General features: G+C 39.5%; 1 protein-coding gene across 1 annotated transcript in view; it reads right to left on the minus strand.

Moving 5' to 3' along the window:
• Positions 1-16,699, minus strand: part of LOC134205430 (ataxin-1-like) — a 56,597-nt gene extending 39,898 nt beyond the window's left edge. The window contains exon 1 of the mRNA XM_062680671.1: positions 15,754-16,699. Coding sequence (XP_062536655.1) covers positions 15,754-15,938 — 185 coding nt within the window. The 5' untranslated portion in view covers positions 15,939-16,699. The remainder of the gene's footprint in view (positions 1-15,753) is intronic.
• Positions 16,700-17,268: the final 569 nt, after the last annotated feature.

Here is a 17,268-nt window from a genome sequence, read left to right on the forward strand (position 1 = left end):
TAGGGGAACGGTTCGCCGCTTCATCTCATAGCTCCGATTTCCATCCCATCAAAAACAAAGAAATGGAAAAGAATTGGGTTTGTTTATTATTTTTGTGTTTTTTTTTCAGCAGTGAGCACGCATGTTGTCAAAAAGAAGCGACGAATTTGGTGCCGTATTTCTTTGTTTAGGGATGAGATGGATATATGTACAGTGAGATTGAGATCGGAACAGTTCCCCTACAAGTTTAATAAATTTGTTATCATGGCTTGTTATGATTCGGAACAGTTTTTGCCTCTCTTTTATCGTTGTTCGTTATCTATTGAGAGCGATTTCTGCAAACCCTGTCAATAAGGCTTACAAAATGATTGACAGGTGCTCAAAAATGATTTATAATAAACCACAAACCGCTTTTTTAGATGGGGCGTTTTCACTCGAGATTGTCCGATTGCACCCGCTTGGATTGGACTTACACGAAAAAATAATACCGATATGGGGGAACCGTACCAGTTTCGGCCATGTTCCTAATTTGACCAGCAAATACATTATTGCTTCTACATCCGACGTGTTGGTTAATCCATTTAACCTTTTTTAAAGCGTTAGCAGTTTGTAGTTTTGTTGGTTTGTGTACTTAATAAGACTGCTACCGCCGAAAGAAATCAATATTAACAGCAAAACTTCAGTCGTAAATCCCCAGATAATCCAAAAGTAAAGCAATTTCCGAGTGTTTTTTTTAGCTCTAACAGGATATAGGGAGCGGGACCATTTGGGCAGTACCCCCTATTCCCGTCCGCACATTAATAACTCGACCGCGTTCCAACAAAATGGCTTGATTTTGTACATTACTAGTTATCGACAGAAACTAACCATGTACTAAAAACCAAGTAATTCGGTTGTAATGCGCTCGAGTAATAACCGTTGTAGACAGGAATAGGGGGTACTACCCAAATGGTTCTCTACTCATTGGCATTTTTCAGCGTTGGCCAAATTAGGCACTAAGGTGGCCAAAACCGGCACACCTTCCGTAATTGTTTTCCCGGAATATGCTCAATTGACTTTTCATTCAAATGTTCATTCCGAATAAAATATGGTAAGGTAAATAATGGAACACACGTTAGAAGCACACACTTTCGGTTGTTACCATCGTGAAATACGAAAGATTACTTTGGGGGTCACCTATTTGCCGTCCTTCTCCTACACTCTCTGTCGAACGAAGCCGATATACTAAATTATTTCAACGTACGATTCTATCAGAATAACACTGGCCCGAGTTCCATTCGCCCGATTGACAAACGCCCGAGTTTAGCAAGTGCCCGAATTCCATTCGCCCGAAAAGACCAAACGTCCGAGAAGACCATTTGCCTGATTGGACCTTTGGCCCGAATGCAAAATTCGTCCAGAATAAAAAGAGTAATATCTCATTGAAATTAAGATAAGCATAAATTTGCTTGGCATTTTTGATCGCTCTATATCGCAGCTTTTGCTCTGGTAGAAGCGTTTTTAAAGGCGGTGCATTGGTCTTTCATGCTGCCCCACCTTCCGGAATATCTTCAACACAAGTCTCCACTTCTTCAACGAAGGATCTTTTCTTCGGGTAATTTTCCAGTCGGTATTTGTTGAACCATCCGCGCTTGGTCCAATGCACCGAATGCATTAAGAATGAATACTTTTTCATTCATCGAGTTCATTCAAGTGTTCATTTTTAGTAAACACCGCTCAAACGTCATTGTATTCATTCGGTGCATTGGACCATATATTGCGCAGGCGTACTTCGCCGATGATGAAGGGTGATAATCAGACGCGATAGACTAACGCAAAATGAACTCCTCCAAGAAATTATGACGTTTGAGCGGGTCGCATAATGAACGCAAAATGAACTTTTGTTCGAGAAGACGACCCGCTCAAATGTCAAAATCCATCGGGTGAGTGAATTTGATGAACTCCTGCACAGGTCTATACTGACACTACACTTATTCCGTACATCAGGAATTCTCCGTTTTCATGGGCTAGGAGTACCGGATGAATGCTGTCTAGAAAAAGAAGTAGAATCACAAAAATTTACCATGACAATTTAGCCAATGGGATCCCATTTTTTCAAATTTTGAGCTGTTTTTTTTGTGAAAATGATTTATTACACGAGATTAGAAATTCAATAAACATTAAGAATAGTACCTTTTAAGGGATCAATTAGAGAAAAAAATATTAACCCCAGAGGTGAACCAGTCAAGAGCTGAAAGCCTCTTTAATAAAGAAGAAAAAAAAAAATTATCATTAACAATCAAATAAATATATGTATGATGTAGATAATCAAAAGTCTAACCTCGCGCTCCAAATCATTTTCAAAAACCTACACATCATTTTGAAATTTTGAAAATTATTTGGAGAATCTAATCCAGCAACCCATATCGTGATTCTACTTTTTCTTTTTTGTATTCTCGGCTGACGCAGATGTAGTCAATTTGATTATCGATAAAGCCATCAGACATCAATCTCATACATACATCGACTTTGAGAATACGCGTTGAGAACTAGGATAGGCAGATACAAACAAAGATGGAATGAATATTCATTCGCTTCCTACATTACATATGCCAATTGAAACCAACACATCTTGACTAAACGGTTGATTCGGGGTTTCCCCCATTAGGCATAAGTATGTTAGGCACAATGGACGTTAAGCATGTACATTGTACATGTGCAACCGCGTGATATGAAGAAGGGTAAACTATGTCTTTCTAAATAATGCCGAGCGTACTTACGCGTAACGTCACGCACACGTTGATTCGGTAGTTTGAACCAATCAAATGGTCTTTTCTGGCGTCCGTCATTCGGGCGAATTGAATTCGGACCAACGTAATTCTGGCGTTTGTGGTAGAACCCTACGTACAATTTACAAGGGTGGCTACATTAGGCTACATAACATTTTCTTCTAATCAAACTTCATGCCTAAAGACCGTTTCAATAATTATAAATACATTTTGTTTATTGAATAAATCCTTTTTTAAGTTATCTCCTGCTTTATGGTAAAATATAGCCATGTATTCTGCTTACCTTTATATAAAAAACAGGAACACCGTCTTTGACCAGAGGATCGTACAGACTGGACACTTAACACCTAGCATGAGACAATGTACAGGACACATAACACCCAGTGGACCAGTGGAGAATTTTTCGATAACGAAAAGTTTCTTCCTTACCGAGGCGGGAAGCGAACCCACATTCTATTGCACATGCGTCTAGACAATTGACGTCGCTTTCATCAATATTTGAACCGTTTATTTGAGAAACTGTCAATGAGATTTTTATATATTCTGAATCCTCTTCCAAAAATACGTATTCTGGAAAAAAAAATACGAAAAATAAATTTTTTTTCAGGATTGTATGAAATTTTTTTTCGTTTGTTTGAGAAACTACATAATATGTATATTATGTCCACGCACTTTGAAGAGCAATTATGAAGTACTGCTTACAGTTTTTGCACTGGAAGTGCCCCAGGGTGTTGAGTTTTGCCAAAAACTACTGATCTGTATCGAAGAAAGCGAAAGGTTCGTTGCCAATTTGTTCAATAACAGTTTTTTGTTGTTTTCTCGTGTAAAATGGACTTATGCAGTTTCTCAAACAAATGATTCATTTGCACTTCTGGTTTTTGTACTCATTCAACAAGCATTATAGATTATAAAAGTGAATTATTTACAATCGGACGAGAATTAGAACCATTCCAAATTCATGGCGACTAGCCTAAAAAAACACTGACATTAATTTCGAGCTCTCGTTTCCACTGGTTTTACGCCAGCTGGTATTACCTTATTTAACCCATGTGGTCTGTATTATTAGTGCCCAGATCAAGATATACCGGACTTGAAAATCATCTAATTATTAAACCACGTCCGTACTGACGATAATTAATCATTTTTCAAATTATTTTTTGTTCTTTTTGGAATTTCAAGTAGGTAATTGAAATTGTTTTCAACCGGATCTTGTCGCATATGCGACATGGCAAACATTTTTATGCATCTGTATTAAAAATTGTATTGATCTAACAGCCATACATTCTTTTCTAGGTTATTTACCAAAAAACACGTTCCAAAAATAACATATTCTGTGCAAAAAAATGTTGGTAAAAGATCAAAAATTTTACAAAAAAAAAAAAAGCAAAAATAATACATCACGTGAAAGGCATCAACTCATAAACGGAACGGTTTATAGGTTCATAACTTTCAGAATGCGTTGAAAATGGGCATGCGGCAAAACGCATTAGGGGAGGGGGGGGGGTCAATACGCCCTATCTAAGGAAAGACTACTCTAATGTTGTAGCTGTAACGATTTTCATGGGTATTTTCACCTCATACAAAAGATAAACAATGCAGCTAGACGATGGCATCTTAAAATTTAATTATATTGTTAATATTCACATTTAAAAAAAGTGATGATATTTCATGAGGGAAAACGCCTTTCAAGTAATTAAAATTGTTTTCAACCGTATCTCGTCGCATATGCGACATGGCAAACATTTTTATGCATCTGTATTAAAATTTGTATTGATCTAACAGCCGTACATTCTTTTCTAGGTTATTTACCAAAAAACACGTTCCAAAAATAACATATTCTGTGCAAAAAAATGTTGGTAAAAGATCAAAAATTTTACAAAAAAAAAAAAAAGCAAAAATAATACATCACGTGAAAGGCATCAACTCATAAACGGAACGGTTTATAGGTTCATAACTTTCAGAATGCGTTGAAAATGGGCATGCGGCAAAACGCATTAGGGGGGGGGGGGGCAATACGCCCTATCTAACGAAAGACTACTCTAATGTCGTAGCTGTAAAGATTTTCATGGGTATTTTCACCTCATACAAAAGATAAACAATGCAGCTAGACGATGCCATCTTAAAATTTAATTATATTGTTAATATTCACATTAAAAAAAGGGATGATATTTCATGAGGGAAAACGTCTTTCAGTTGGTAGCTTTTTAGAAACAACACACCACGCGTCGGCGAATTAGCATTCTGGTATGGACAGTGCGTGGAGACGCGTAGTACATTGTTTTGGGGGAAAATACATGGGAAATAAGCGTTGAACGCATGGTTGTTTGTAAACCTTGTTTGATTGAGCGAAAATCTTACGGGTGAGTTGAACGAACCACAAATCGAAGCATTTCAATGCAAATTTAAGAATGATTTTTGTTTCAATCTTTGAGCAACATCTTCATAATGAACAACTCTAATTGAATTGTAATGTTAGAAATCATCAAAAAATGTGTTCCTAACAATTATACGATACCGATGGTGTATGCAGCCGTATCCCTTAAGGCAATTAATTGCGGATCAATCACACTCATCACACTTTTTTTCTCAAGCATGTGCTTTTTGGTGTAGCCCACAGTATCGAAGTATGTATGTTTGTTTTTACAGCCGACAATTGCTACAACGACTCAAATTGATAGCGTTTGGCTTTGCGTCTAAGTATAGTAGCGCTCGGCTTTGTTCCGCACACTGAAAGGACAATATGTGACGGGTCGCCGTCAGGTTCCTACCGGTAGGCAGTAGAATTTTTTTGCATATTTATAAATATTCTATCTATGTATCTCAAATGGAAAATAAAAATGCAACATTCCTCCAGAGATTTTGACGAGAATCTTCCAAGCATATCGAAGGGAGCCTTCAGGGATTCCGAGGGCAATCCACCAGGGATTCCGACAGGAATATTCTAGGGATTCCAATGAGAACCTTATGAATATACTCCATCCTTCTAGGAATTTAGACTTCAAGGAATATTCCAGAAATTTGAACGGGAATTTTCCAATGAAGCCGACGGAATTTTTCAGGGATTTCAATGAGAATCTTCTAGAGATTCCGAATGGAATCCTCCAGGAATACCGATGAGAGTTTTCCAGGAATTCCGACAGTAATGCTCCAGGAGTTCCAACGGGAATATTACAGAGATTCCGGCAGAAATCCTCCAGGAATTCCTATTTGAATGTTCAGGGATTTCGTAGGCAATGTTCCAGGGATGTAGAAGCAAACCGTGGAAGAATTCCGGAGCAAATCGTCGAAGGACTCCGAATCAATCATCCAGAGATTACGAAAAGAATTCTCCACTGAATCCGAAGGGAATCTTCCAGGTATGTTTAAGTAAATCGTTGAAGGATTCCGAAGCAAATTATCGAAGGGTTCCGAGACTTCGAAAAAAAAATTCCACGCCAACGAATTCCAAAGCAACTCTCCGAACGATTTCGAAACAAATCTTCGAATGCTTCCGGAGGAATTTCGAATCAAATTAACGAGCGATTCTGAAGCAAATCCTCCATGGATTATGAAGGGTATCCACCAAAGATTCCAAAGGGTATTCCTTAACGATACTAAAAGGAATCCAATGTGAAATTTTCTGGATTCCGGTTGGAATATTTCGAAGATTCTGAAATTAATTCTTTAGATATTCCAATTAGTTTTCTCCTCGGATGCTGTGTATCTGTGGAAATTATCATGCTGCTAGGCAAGCGGAAGTCAGCTGGAAAACTGTCACTCAAGTCTGTGGTGGTTGACCACATTTCTTTGACTGCTGGCAAAGTTTCACATTTGCTTTGATGGATATTTTGGTGGCTCTCCGTTGTTGTTCAAATCAAGTTTACTTTTATGCTTTCAATTCATTTAGATATTGCCTTTTCATAATTAACAACAAGTGCAATTTCACTGCCACGCAGGAATCATTCTCAGAAATGAAATAAAAGCTCATTTGTCTTCCACTCATTTCATTATAATAGGCTGAATATGGGAGATAACTCTTTTGTCTTCAAACTTTTTCTGTAATTTATTATGCTATATGTTGAAAATTTATATCACTGCTAACTAAATTTTCAAATCCTAGGAGAGCTATTTTTTCTAGGGAGGGCTATGCCCCCATTTGTCTATTGGGTTATTTGGCAAGTGTCGTTCGGCTGAATTGATCATTATGACAAAAAATAGGTTATTTGCCAAATGAGCCTTTCGGCTGTTTTTCGCTCTCCGCCAAATGTTGTTTATGGTCAAACCATTTTCGACCTAATACAGTTTCGGACAAACGTTTATTTGACCGCAAATGTCGGTTTGTCAAAAAATTGTTTGGCCCAAATGGTCGTTTGTCAGAAAGGTCATTTGGCCGAGAATGTTATTTGGCTAAACAGGTGGATATTTGTGACCATACTACCCGCTCAGTAATCATCATTCCGTTGTATAACCGTTTCGCTCAAACCTTCATTTCGCCCAAATACAATTCGGCTTGATGGTTTTCAACTTAACGTATTATTCGGCCAAATGGCTTTCTGATTTTCGGACAAATGAGCCTTCCTCTTTATTAAGAATTTTCCATTGAATTTTCAAAGAATTTCATATGCACAATACAAAGAATTCCCTGCAGAAATCCAGAGAAATTCCTTCAAAAATTCGATTTTCTTGTTGAAATACCGAACGGTTCCCCAGATTTTTTTATGAAATCCCTTTGGGTTCTGAATAATTTTGGTTAAAATTTTGTAAAATTAACCGTGAAAATTCCAAATAATTTTCCATAGAAAATTAAAAGAATCACATTCAAACTCCAATGAATTTCCTAGGATTTTTTTACAATTTGCTGTTGAAATCCAATTTTTATGTTGATGTCCACATTTTGAACAATCTGCCGCGGAAAATTTGAAGAATTTTCTGTGTAAAATTTGCAGAATACTCAGAAACTTTCCGTGGATTTTCCAAACATTTTCTTGTGAATACTTGAAACAATTTTCCTTAGAAATTCCAAAGTGCTTCTTTGGAAATTCCAAAGAGTTCATAAAACTTCATAGTAGTTGCCGAAAATAATTTTCAAATGAATATCGAAATTCAAAAGATTCTTCCTATGAAACATCCTGAAAAAAATGCAGAAAAAGGTCTACAAGAAGCAAACGTAAAAAATCCTCATGCCGATTCACGCCGCCGCCGGCTGAAATGGCACTCGGCATGACGCCGAAAACACCGCCGCCGCCGCCGATTTTTGGACCGGCGCACACCTCTAAGTGAGATAAAACACTGAAAAATAATCTTTTATAACGCAATGGTAACTGAAAACAAAAGTGTCTCCAAAGACGACTTTTTCCAATTCTGGAAAATCACAAAGTTTCTACCATATGTGGATCTCCTTTACCTTGGTTTGATATTTCTTCATGTCACTATGCTGAAATTTTTCGCTATGGCGCGAACCATGTAATGTGCTTCTCATGTCATAAGACATAAATCCTCTGAATTCATCCGAACTTTGCTTGGTTGAAAAACTTTGAGCATGATTGCATAGGCAGCACTTAGTAGATAAATAAAAAATGAGTTAAAATAGAAGAAAGTCTGTATGAACTTTATCAATCAGATCGGAAAAGCTATTGTGCAAAACTGAAAGAAGTCGAGAGAAATAAATAGGTACAGTCGCCTCTCCACATCTTGATATTGAACGAATCATCGAGATCGGAAAAAGCGCGTCGTTATGAAAAAAGACAACATAACAAATGTCATATCTTTTTGCCTTTCTCGTACAACAAAGTTGTACCGAAAGGCTATCATTTCACTCCGAATACGAACTTTTTATATAAATCTCGGAGACCCATAGTGTTATATACCAATCGACTCAGCTCGATGAGCTGAACACATGTCTGTCTGTCCGTGTGTATGTATGTGTGTATGTGTGTGTATATGTGTGTGCACAAAAGGTAAGAAAAACATTAGACAACTTTTCATATAGTAATCTTTAACCGATTTTCTCGCAACAAGTTGCATTCGACAGAGGGCAAGTCCTAGTTGATCACTATTGAATTTGATAACGATCGACCGTTGCGTTTAGAAGTTATTAAGAAAATGGTTCATCGAACTATATTAGCTTCATATAAGGTTGGTGTCTTGGCTAAATACGAGAAAGGCAGTATCACTACTCGGTGAATTAAGTTGGTTTTTTGGATGTATTTGTTATTGTCCAAAGATGATATAGTAGAATAAAAATTTCAATATATCGACATTGCGAGATATAATCCTGAGCAAAATATGACCAGATTACCTACATCGACATAGAAAGATATCGAAATATGCAGGTTGAAGCCGACCGAGCAAACCATCGACATAGGGATAGTTTTCCAGATGTAGACCATCGAGATCGAGTTGATTGTAATAAGCATCACAGCTTTATTAGTTGGTCCGATTAGAGGTCATTGTTTTTATGTACCATTTTCCCTGAGTACACCCTTTATTGTGGGTCTTATTTATTGTGAGTAGAACAAATGGATTTTTTAATGAAATTCATTGCTTGTGGGTCATATTTAATTAAGTAAAACCTGAGATAGTAAAAGGTTGGGAATTTGGGAATGTTGTGGGAGTACCGACGGGCTGCTGTAGTTACTCCTCAGTGTGGCTGATGATGGTAGACGAGGGCTGACAGATGATGCGATCTACTTCACTTTCCAGGATGATGTCGGAATGACTCTGTCAAAAAAGCACAACACTCAACAGCCAAAGACAAGCATGAGGATTTTTGAGAATTTCTCAATTTAGATTGGTCTATTAGAGCGGTTCTACGATTGCACGATTTGTTCATTCTGGGATAAAACAACATATCCACACAATTTTGTGAAAGTTTCTACCAATATTCCACTAAAAATCATTAGATTTCAAGAAGTATGCTTCATTATAATTAATGGTATTATTCTTGCTTTATTGCATTTTTGCAGAGCACATGTTGGCAGCGCCGTAGCGTGCGGTTGGCCAGGTTGGCCCCCGCCAAGGGCGCCAGGCTTCAGGGGGGCGCCAAAATCAATGTTTACTCTATAATAAATAAAACAGTTTCATTACTTAGAGGTCATATTAAATCGAGTATGGGTTGGTCCAAAGATCCATGGGTATATGGCAGAGATGTGTAATCTAGTAATCTTAGAGCAAACGAAGAATATTTTTTTATTATTTCACATGCACATCCACATGTTATATGTGTTGGTTTTAATTTTGACTACTATTCAGGATTCTCAGGGACCTCTAGGACCGGGTGGAAAAAGATAATTGAATAAAAAGAAATCTGATTGTATCTTATAAAGTTATTTGAAAATCATGATATTTGATACCCCCATTGCGATTGGTAAAGTTTTTGGGCACTAAGTATTACGGCCACCGAGAGTCCTCCGGAACCGTAATGTTCCAGCAGTGAGGAATGAATAGTGAAGAAATGATTCAGTTTTTCCATGTGTGTTCCATAGAACACCATAACCATGCGATTAACCAAATTCCGAAGGTTCCTTTTGCTCATATGATTGGTTTGTAGTGGTAGTGGTTTGGTTTTGCGATTTGATATCAGTTTGCTTGTTTAATTTAGAAAAACTCCATGTAGTCCGAATAACTTTGAGTTACATCGGCGGCTGTATCGAGGAGTATCGATAACTCCTAAATATTTGCTTTGTTAGAATTGTTGGCAGCACAATTTTCTTCTTTTTCTAATATTAATGAAATCGAGAGTTGGATATTTTTCGTCGCCCTCCTGCTTCCGGTGGCGTTTCATAGTTGGATTTTATTGACCAAACTATGTGTATATGAGCCTCGAGACCACACACAGCCCCAATCCAGAATAGGATTTTCCTTTATCTGAGGCTGTGAACCATTCCAACAATTCGTTTAACTACACGTAAAAAAATTTAATGTTATTTATTATTAATATTTCTAATACTTTTTTGCCAAAGCAGGCGCCTAATGATATGTATAAGAAAAAACTTATACATCGCATTAGTCACATACATTCCGAAACTTATACTTATCATTAACTTATGAATGTTATTAGCTTTTTGATATGGGATCATAAGTATTTGCGAATGGTCTTTTGCCATAACATATAAGGTTATTTTTTTACGTGTAGTTAAAATTTGACAGTTTGATGGTTATTTTCCCATCGTGGTTAAAATTTTACACCGAAGCCGATCCATTTGAGTTTTGACAGATTGATAGTTATTTGGAACAAAATGGATTTTTCGCCAATTTTCTCGCCAACAAAGTTTAACTATTGAAATGTCAAATCTAACCATGCTCCGCAGCAGGGTTATTTTTAACCACGGAGAAATAACCATCGAACTGTCAAATTTTAACTAAAAGTTAAACGATTCGCTGGAATGGTTCACAGACTGAATAGATCCTATGTTGATTTCATCCACCAACCAACCCACTTGATCCGACGAGGTCTAATAGTGATTCCAACCAACTCCGAACACCGATAAACCTACCTCATTTCATTGACCCAACTAGGTCCAGATGGCGATTCCGGCCTTCAACCAATCCACTTTAGTGTAACTTTTTTTCATGATTCAACTAGGCCCGATAGCGATTCTGGCAATCTCACGAGGTCACTTCACCCTAGAATGGAATTTTATTAATCCAACCACATATGTCCAATAGTAGTTCCAAACCATGGTCAGGCCCGCTTAAGAGTTAGATTTTCCTTGTAACGAAAAGGCTGTATATTCACTTCCAAGACGATTTTGTGACAGACGGTCCGGAGACCCATAGTGTTATATACCAATCGACTTAGCTCGACGAATTGAGATGATGTCTGTTTGTGTGTATGTATGTGCGCAAAATAAAACTCGCTCATATTTTAGGCACTTTATCTTGATCAGTTTCATTCGATGGGAAATCCTTTCCCATTATTTCCTATTGAAAATTGGCCAGATAGTACTATGGGATCAAAAGTTATGGTCAAATAATCGAATATTTTTGGTGAAGCCCATCGGCCTTCTTTGTCACTCTCACTTCGTACATATTCATATTCGACTGAACATTGTCAATTTCCGATCAAATATCAGTCAGTGAGTATTTATTTAGATTTCGTTAACTAATAAATTACTGTAAAACTAAACGCTTAAATGATGATTACAATAATTACTCACATAGATCTGACCAAGATGAATACACAGCTAGGTGTTTCAATGTGCTCAATTTATGGACGAGTAGAAGGGGGGGGGGGTGAATTCATTTTCGGTGCAAAACATAAACAAACCGTTAGTTAGTTGAGGAGAAGAATGCAGCATGGGCGAGATTGCTGCAACACCGCACGAGGGCGAACGAGGCACGATACAAACGGGCGCGGAACAGACAAAACTCGATTTTCCGGAGGAAAAAGCGGCAGCAGGAAGATCGAGACCGTGAAGAGACGGAGGAACTGTACCGCGCTAATAACGCACGAAAGTTCTATGAGAAGTTGAACCGTTCACGTAAGGGCCACGTGCCACAGCCCGATATGTGTAAGGACATAAACGGGAACCTTCTTACGAACGAGCGTGAGGTGATCCAAAGGTGGCGGCAGCACTACGAAGAGCACCTGAATGGCGATATGGCAGACAACGGTGGCGGTATGGTAATGAACCCAGAAGCACGCGCGCAGGACATGCGACTTCCGGCTCCGAATCTCCAGGAAATCCAGGAGGAGATCGGCCGGCTGAAAAACAACAAAGCCCCTGGAGTTGACCAACTACCAGGAGAGCTGTTTAAACACGGTGGTGAAACACTGGCTAGAGCACTGCACTGGGTGATTACCAAGGTTTGGGAGGATGAGGTTCTGCCGCAGGAGTGGATGGAAGGTGTCGTGTGTCCCATCTACAAAAAGGGCGATAAGCTGGATTGTAGCAACTACCGCGCAATCACATTGCTGAACGCCGCCTACAAGGTACTCTCCCAAATTTTATGCCGTCGACTAACACCAATTGCAAGAGAGTTCGTGGGGCAGTACCAGGCGGGATTTATGGGTGAACGCTCTACCACAGACCAGGTGTTCGCCATACGTCAGGTATTGCAGAAATGCCGCGAATACAACGTGCCCACACATCATCTATTTATCGACTTCAAAGCCGCATATGATACAATCGATCGGGACCAGCTATGGCAGCTAATGCACGAAAACGGATTTCCGGATAAACTGATACGGTTGATCAAGGCGACGATGGATCGGGTGATGTGCGTAGTTCGAGTTCCAGGGGCATCCTCGAGTCCCTTCGAAACCCGTAGAGGGTTACGGCAAGGTGATGGTCTTTCGTGTCTGCTATTCAACATCGCTTTGGAGGGAGTAATACGAAGGGCAGGGATTGACACGAGTGGTACGATTTTTACGAAGTCCGTCCAGTTATTTGGCTTCGCCGACGACATTGATATCATGGCACGTAACTTTGAGAGGATGGAGGAAGCCTACATCAGACTGAAAAGCAAAGCTAAACGGATTGGACTAGTCATCAACACGTCGAAGACGAAGTACATGATAGGAAGAGGCTCAAGAGAGGTCAATGTGAGCCACCCACCACGAGTTTCTATCGGTGGTGACGAAATCGAGGTGGTTGAAGAATTCGTGTACTTGGGCTCACTGGTGACCGCCGATAACGATACCAGCAGAGAAATTCGGAGACGCATAGTGGCTGGAAATCGTACGTACTTTGGACTCCGCAAGACGCTCCGATCGAATAGAGTTCGCCGCCGTACCAAACTGACTATCTACAAAACGCTTATAAGACCGGTAGTTCTCTACGGACACGAGACCTGGACGATGCTCGTGGAGGACCAACGCGCACTGGGAGTTTTCGAAAGGAAAGTGTTGCGTACCATCTATGGTGGGGTGCAGATGGCGGACGGTACGTGGAGGAGGCGATTGAACCACGAGTTGCATCAGCTGTTGGGAGAACCATTCATCGTTCACACCGCGAAAATCGGAAGACTGCGGTGGGCCGGGCACGTAGCCAGAATGTCGGACAGTAATCCGGTGAAAATGGTTCTCGACAACGATCCGACGGGAACAAGAAGGCGAGTTGCACAGCGGGCAAGGTGGATCGATCAGGTGGAGGACGACTTGCGGACCCTCCGCAGACTGCGTGGTTGGCGAAGTGCAGCCTTGAACCGAGCTGAATGGAGAAGTCTTTTATGTGCAGCACAGGCCACTCCGGCCTTAGTCTGATGATAAATAAATAAATAAACAAACCGGCTGGCTCTCCCATACTAAAATCCAAGATGACTGAATCGTGAATTTGGCAGATTGGAACATCTAGTGGTGTATTCATCTTGGATCTGACCTCGACATTGAACTGAGGCACAATTTTAGTGCCAAAAGTCAACATAATCAAGGCCAATTGTTTTCTTTAAACGCAGTGACCATTCTCAGTGAATGAATATGTGAAAAATAAAACTGAGTAAGTCATTCTATGTTTTGAATAGGGGAAGTGCACCGGTTTTGGCCAACTTAGTGCCTAATTTGGCCAACCCTGGAAAATACATATTTTTCTAAAATAATCGATCAGTTAAAAGCAGCGTTTAACCGTGAGGGATATATCTTTTGATGGAACTAATAAAACCCTCGCGAATTGCTTTATTTTTGGAGTTATTCGCAAAATTGGCCAAATTAGGAACATGGCCAAAACCGGTACAGTTTTGGCCAAAATATGATATATATACAAAAAAAACACACTAAGAAATTCTCACTAATTTTTTTAGTATATGTATCTGATATACGAGAAAGGCACAAACACTGCTAGGTGGATCAATCAGGGTTTTTTTTTCATATAACTTCTAGGATTTTTTTTAGCAAAAGAAGTAATCTTTACTGTTTTAACCGTTTCCGAACATATACTACAGATGCTTGCAAAAACCAAAAAGGAAGTATTCATTTAGTGCAACCCGCACTGAACTTCCTCCCCTCGACCCCTTCGTCACGGAATCTGTTTAAATATCTTAATGTTTTTTTTAATATGAAATGTTTCCGACTGTTGTCCTCAATTTTGTATGACTATTATCGTCTCTGAAACGCTGAAACGTTGTTGCGTCTATTTTCCTTCTTCAGGGATTTAGAGGCTTCACAACAAAACGTAGCCTTATTATGAGATTCTAACCCGGCTCTACAAGTTTCCTTACATTATTTGCGTCAAAAAGTAACAAAATTTCAAATAATTTTAAGGGTATTTTATTCAATCCTTCTTTGTGGATTTCAGGTATCAGCTTCCAATACATCCCTGAATACTGAATGCTATTTGAAGTATGTTTAAACCATTAAACATTTTTTAGGTATGAGATTCAAATTGTTCTCCAAATGTAAAATTTACGTATTTGATTTCTCTTAGTAGAAGAGGGGCGCCCAATAAACGATTCGCCAAGGGCGCTGGGAGTCCACGCTACGGCTCATGTTGGTGTTCGAGACTTTTTTTTAAATTAAATTAAATTAATAATTAATTTTAATACATATCAAAATGTTAATAAGGGTCATTAAAAACTACAAAACTCAGTGTGTTCATGAATCAATAATTTGGATAACCATCGTGCGAAATTTCCAAGAATTCTGTTGAGACGTCTTTGTTGAAGCCATATCATAAACAAATTTAATGTGCACTGTTTCAAGTGAACGCTTCATTCATTTTGCTCCATTAATTTTGAATGACATGAATGGAGTTACATGGGCATTGTTTAATGTTGATTGAGATAAGGGAATATTGCTATATTCCTTTCGTAACTAGCTTTGGGATTTCAACCCAATTGTCAGAATGGTGTAAATTAATACAAATTCAAAAAAAAAAAAAAAATTGGGACGACAACAATATTTCGAAATAACCGGTTTATTTTTGTGCGTTTGCAATTCAATTGGATAAAATCTAATGTAATCATACTACTTCTAACCCCGCAGCCTACCGCAGAGTACTTATTCAATTGATGACATTGTATCCCCAACTGCTTCCTCACACACGCCACCAATATATGCCCAATAAAGGCAAAAAACATGCTCCCCACTCACCTCTGCTGCTGTTTGGGATGCGGTCGGGCAAACTCGGCAACGGACATATCGACCATGTTGGGCCCTAGCAACGGTAGGCCAGCCGCCGACAGTGGAAGCTGGCCCAGCAACGAGGGGGCCGCCGTACCTGGAAACGGATGGGCGTAAACCCGGCCGGATCCTAGGTTCTCCACGGCCGAAAGCATTGGCCGTATTTTGTCAGCTTGTTGGTGATACAGCGCCGAGGCTCCCGACCGACGGGCGGTGTTGTCTCCGATGGTAGTCGAAAACAAATCTGCTTCTGATGATGTTCCACTGATAAACCGTTGATGTTTTCCATACAAACTCTCTGGCTCGTATAATAAATATACACGTAGATATCGGACCGAACCCGAAAAAAAAACAAATTCTTCCACTTCTCTTCACTGCACACTGTTTACCACTACACCATCATCCAGCGAGAGCTCGTTATGGTTTCACCTTTTTCCTCTTGCTGCTTGTTGCTATCAGCTCTTGTCGGACTGAACTCACTTCCATCTACATTGGAATCCATTAAAAATCAATTCTATTGACGTAATTCTATCGAAAAATCTGTTTTTTCTCTCTTTGGCTCCGCAGTGCTTTCGTTCCTGCGGTTTGTTATTTCAGACGATGCGGGCGCGATATTCACGAGCACAGTAGCCGTCGAACAGGTATTTACGTAGTTATATGTCGGTAGGTATGTGGCTTAGCTTAGTTACACTACAACGTTCGCACGAACGTCTCGTGACCGTTGCACAAATGCCCGAAAGTGCTACAAATTCTGGCTTGGAATGCCGCAATTCTAAGTAGACTCTGACCGCGGACGACGCGACCGTGTAGAGATTGCGCGGATCTGCCCCGATCGAACTCGTACAGGCTACTGCCGCTTCATCGCCTCCTGGGGCCGGCTCAAACCGTGAGGTGTGTTGTACAGCCGCTGCTGCCGCTGAAATAAACAAGAGAACGACGAGAAATACTATAAATAATACGGACATTTTTCAAATATCTAGTGTACACAGATGTTTTTGCGCTCGGGAACTGGGTCTGGGATTGGGGGTGTAGTAGAAGCTATTTGTTAGTGTATCTTTGCCTGCTGAATGGGCACAACTGTAGTGAATGAGATCTGAATGAAAGATTAGCCTTTTGAACCGCACATGTTACACATGGGCAGCGCGTCATAACGGCGAGACAAATAAACAGAGAGGTGATGACGGCCGTACGTGCGGATCTGCATCGCGGAATTAATCTGACTCCAATTCATATCTATCGAACGACTGAATTAAGTGCGTGTTTTGAATTTACATGTCATGCATATGCGAAATTTGGTTCCAAGAAAGAGAAAAAAAAATGCTCGAATACCTTCTAACTTAATTACGAAGCAGGCACTAATTAATAAAATGTGTTCTTATTTTTCTTATCGCTCAACAGGCTATCCACCGACACACGGTGGTACTAATAGATTAAAAGTAGGAACACAGTTGACCTTCCACAAGTCGACATCGTAGTACTTCAACC

The sequence above is a fragment of the Armigeres subalbatus genome, chromosome 1 (genome assembly GCF_024139115.2).
Source record: "Armigeres subalbatus isolate Guangzhou_Male chromosome 1, GZ_Asu_2, whole genome shotgun sequence".
NCBI lineage: Eukaryota > Metazoa > Arthropoda > Insecta > Diptera > Culicidae > Armigeres > Armigeres subalbatus.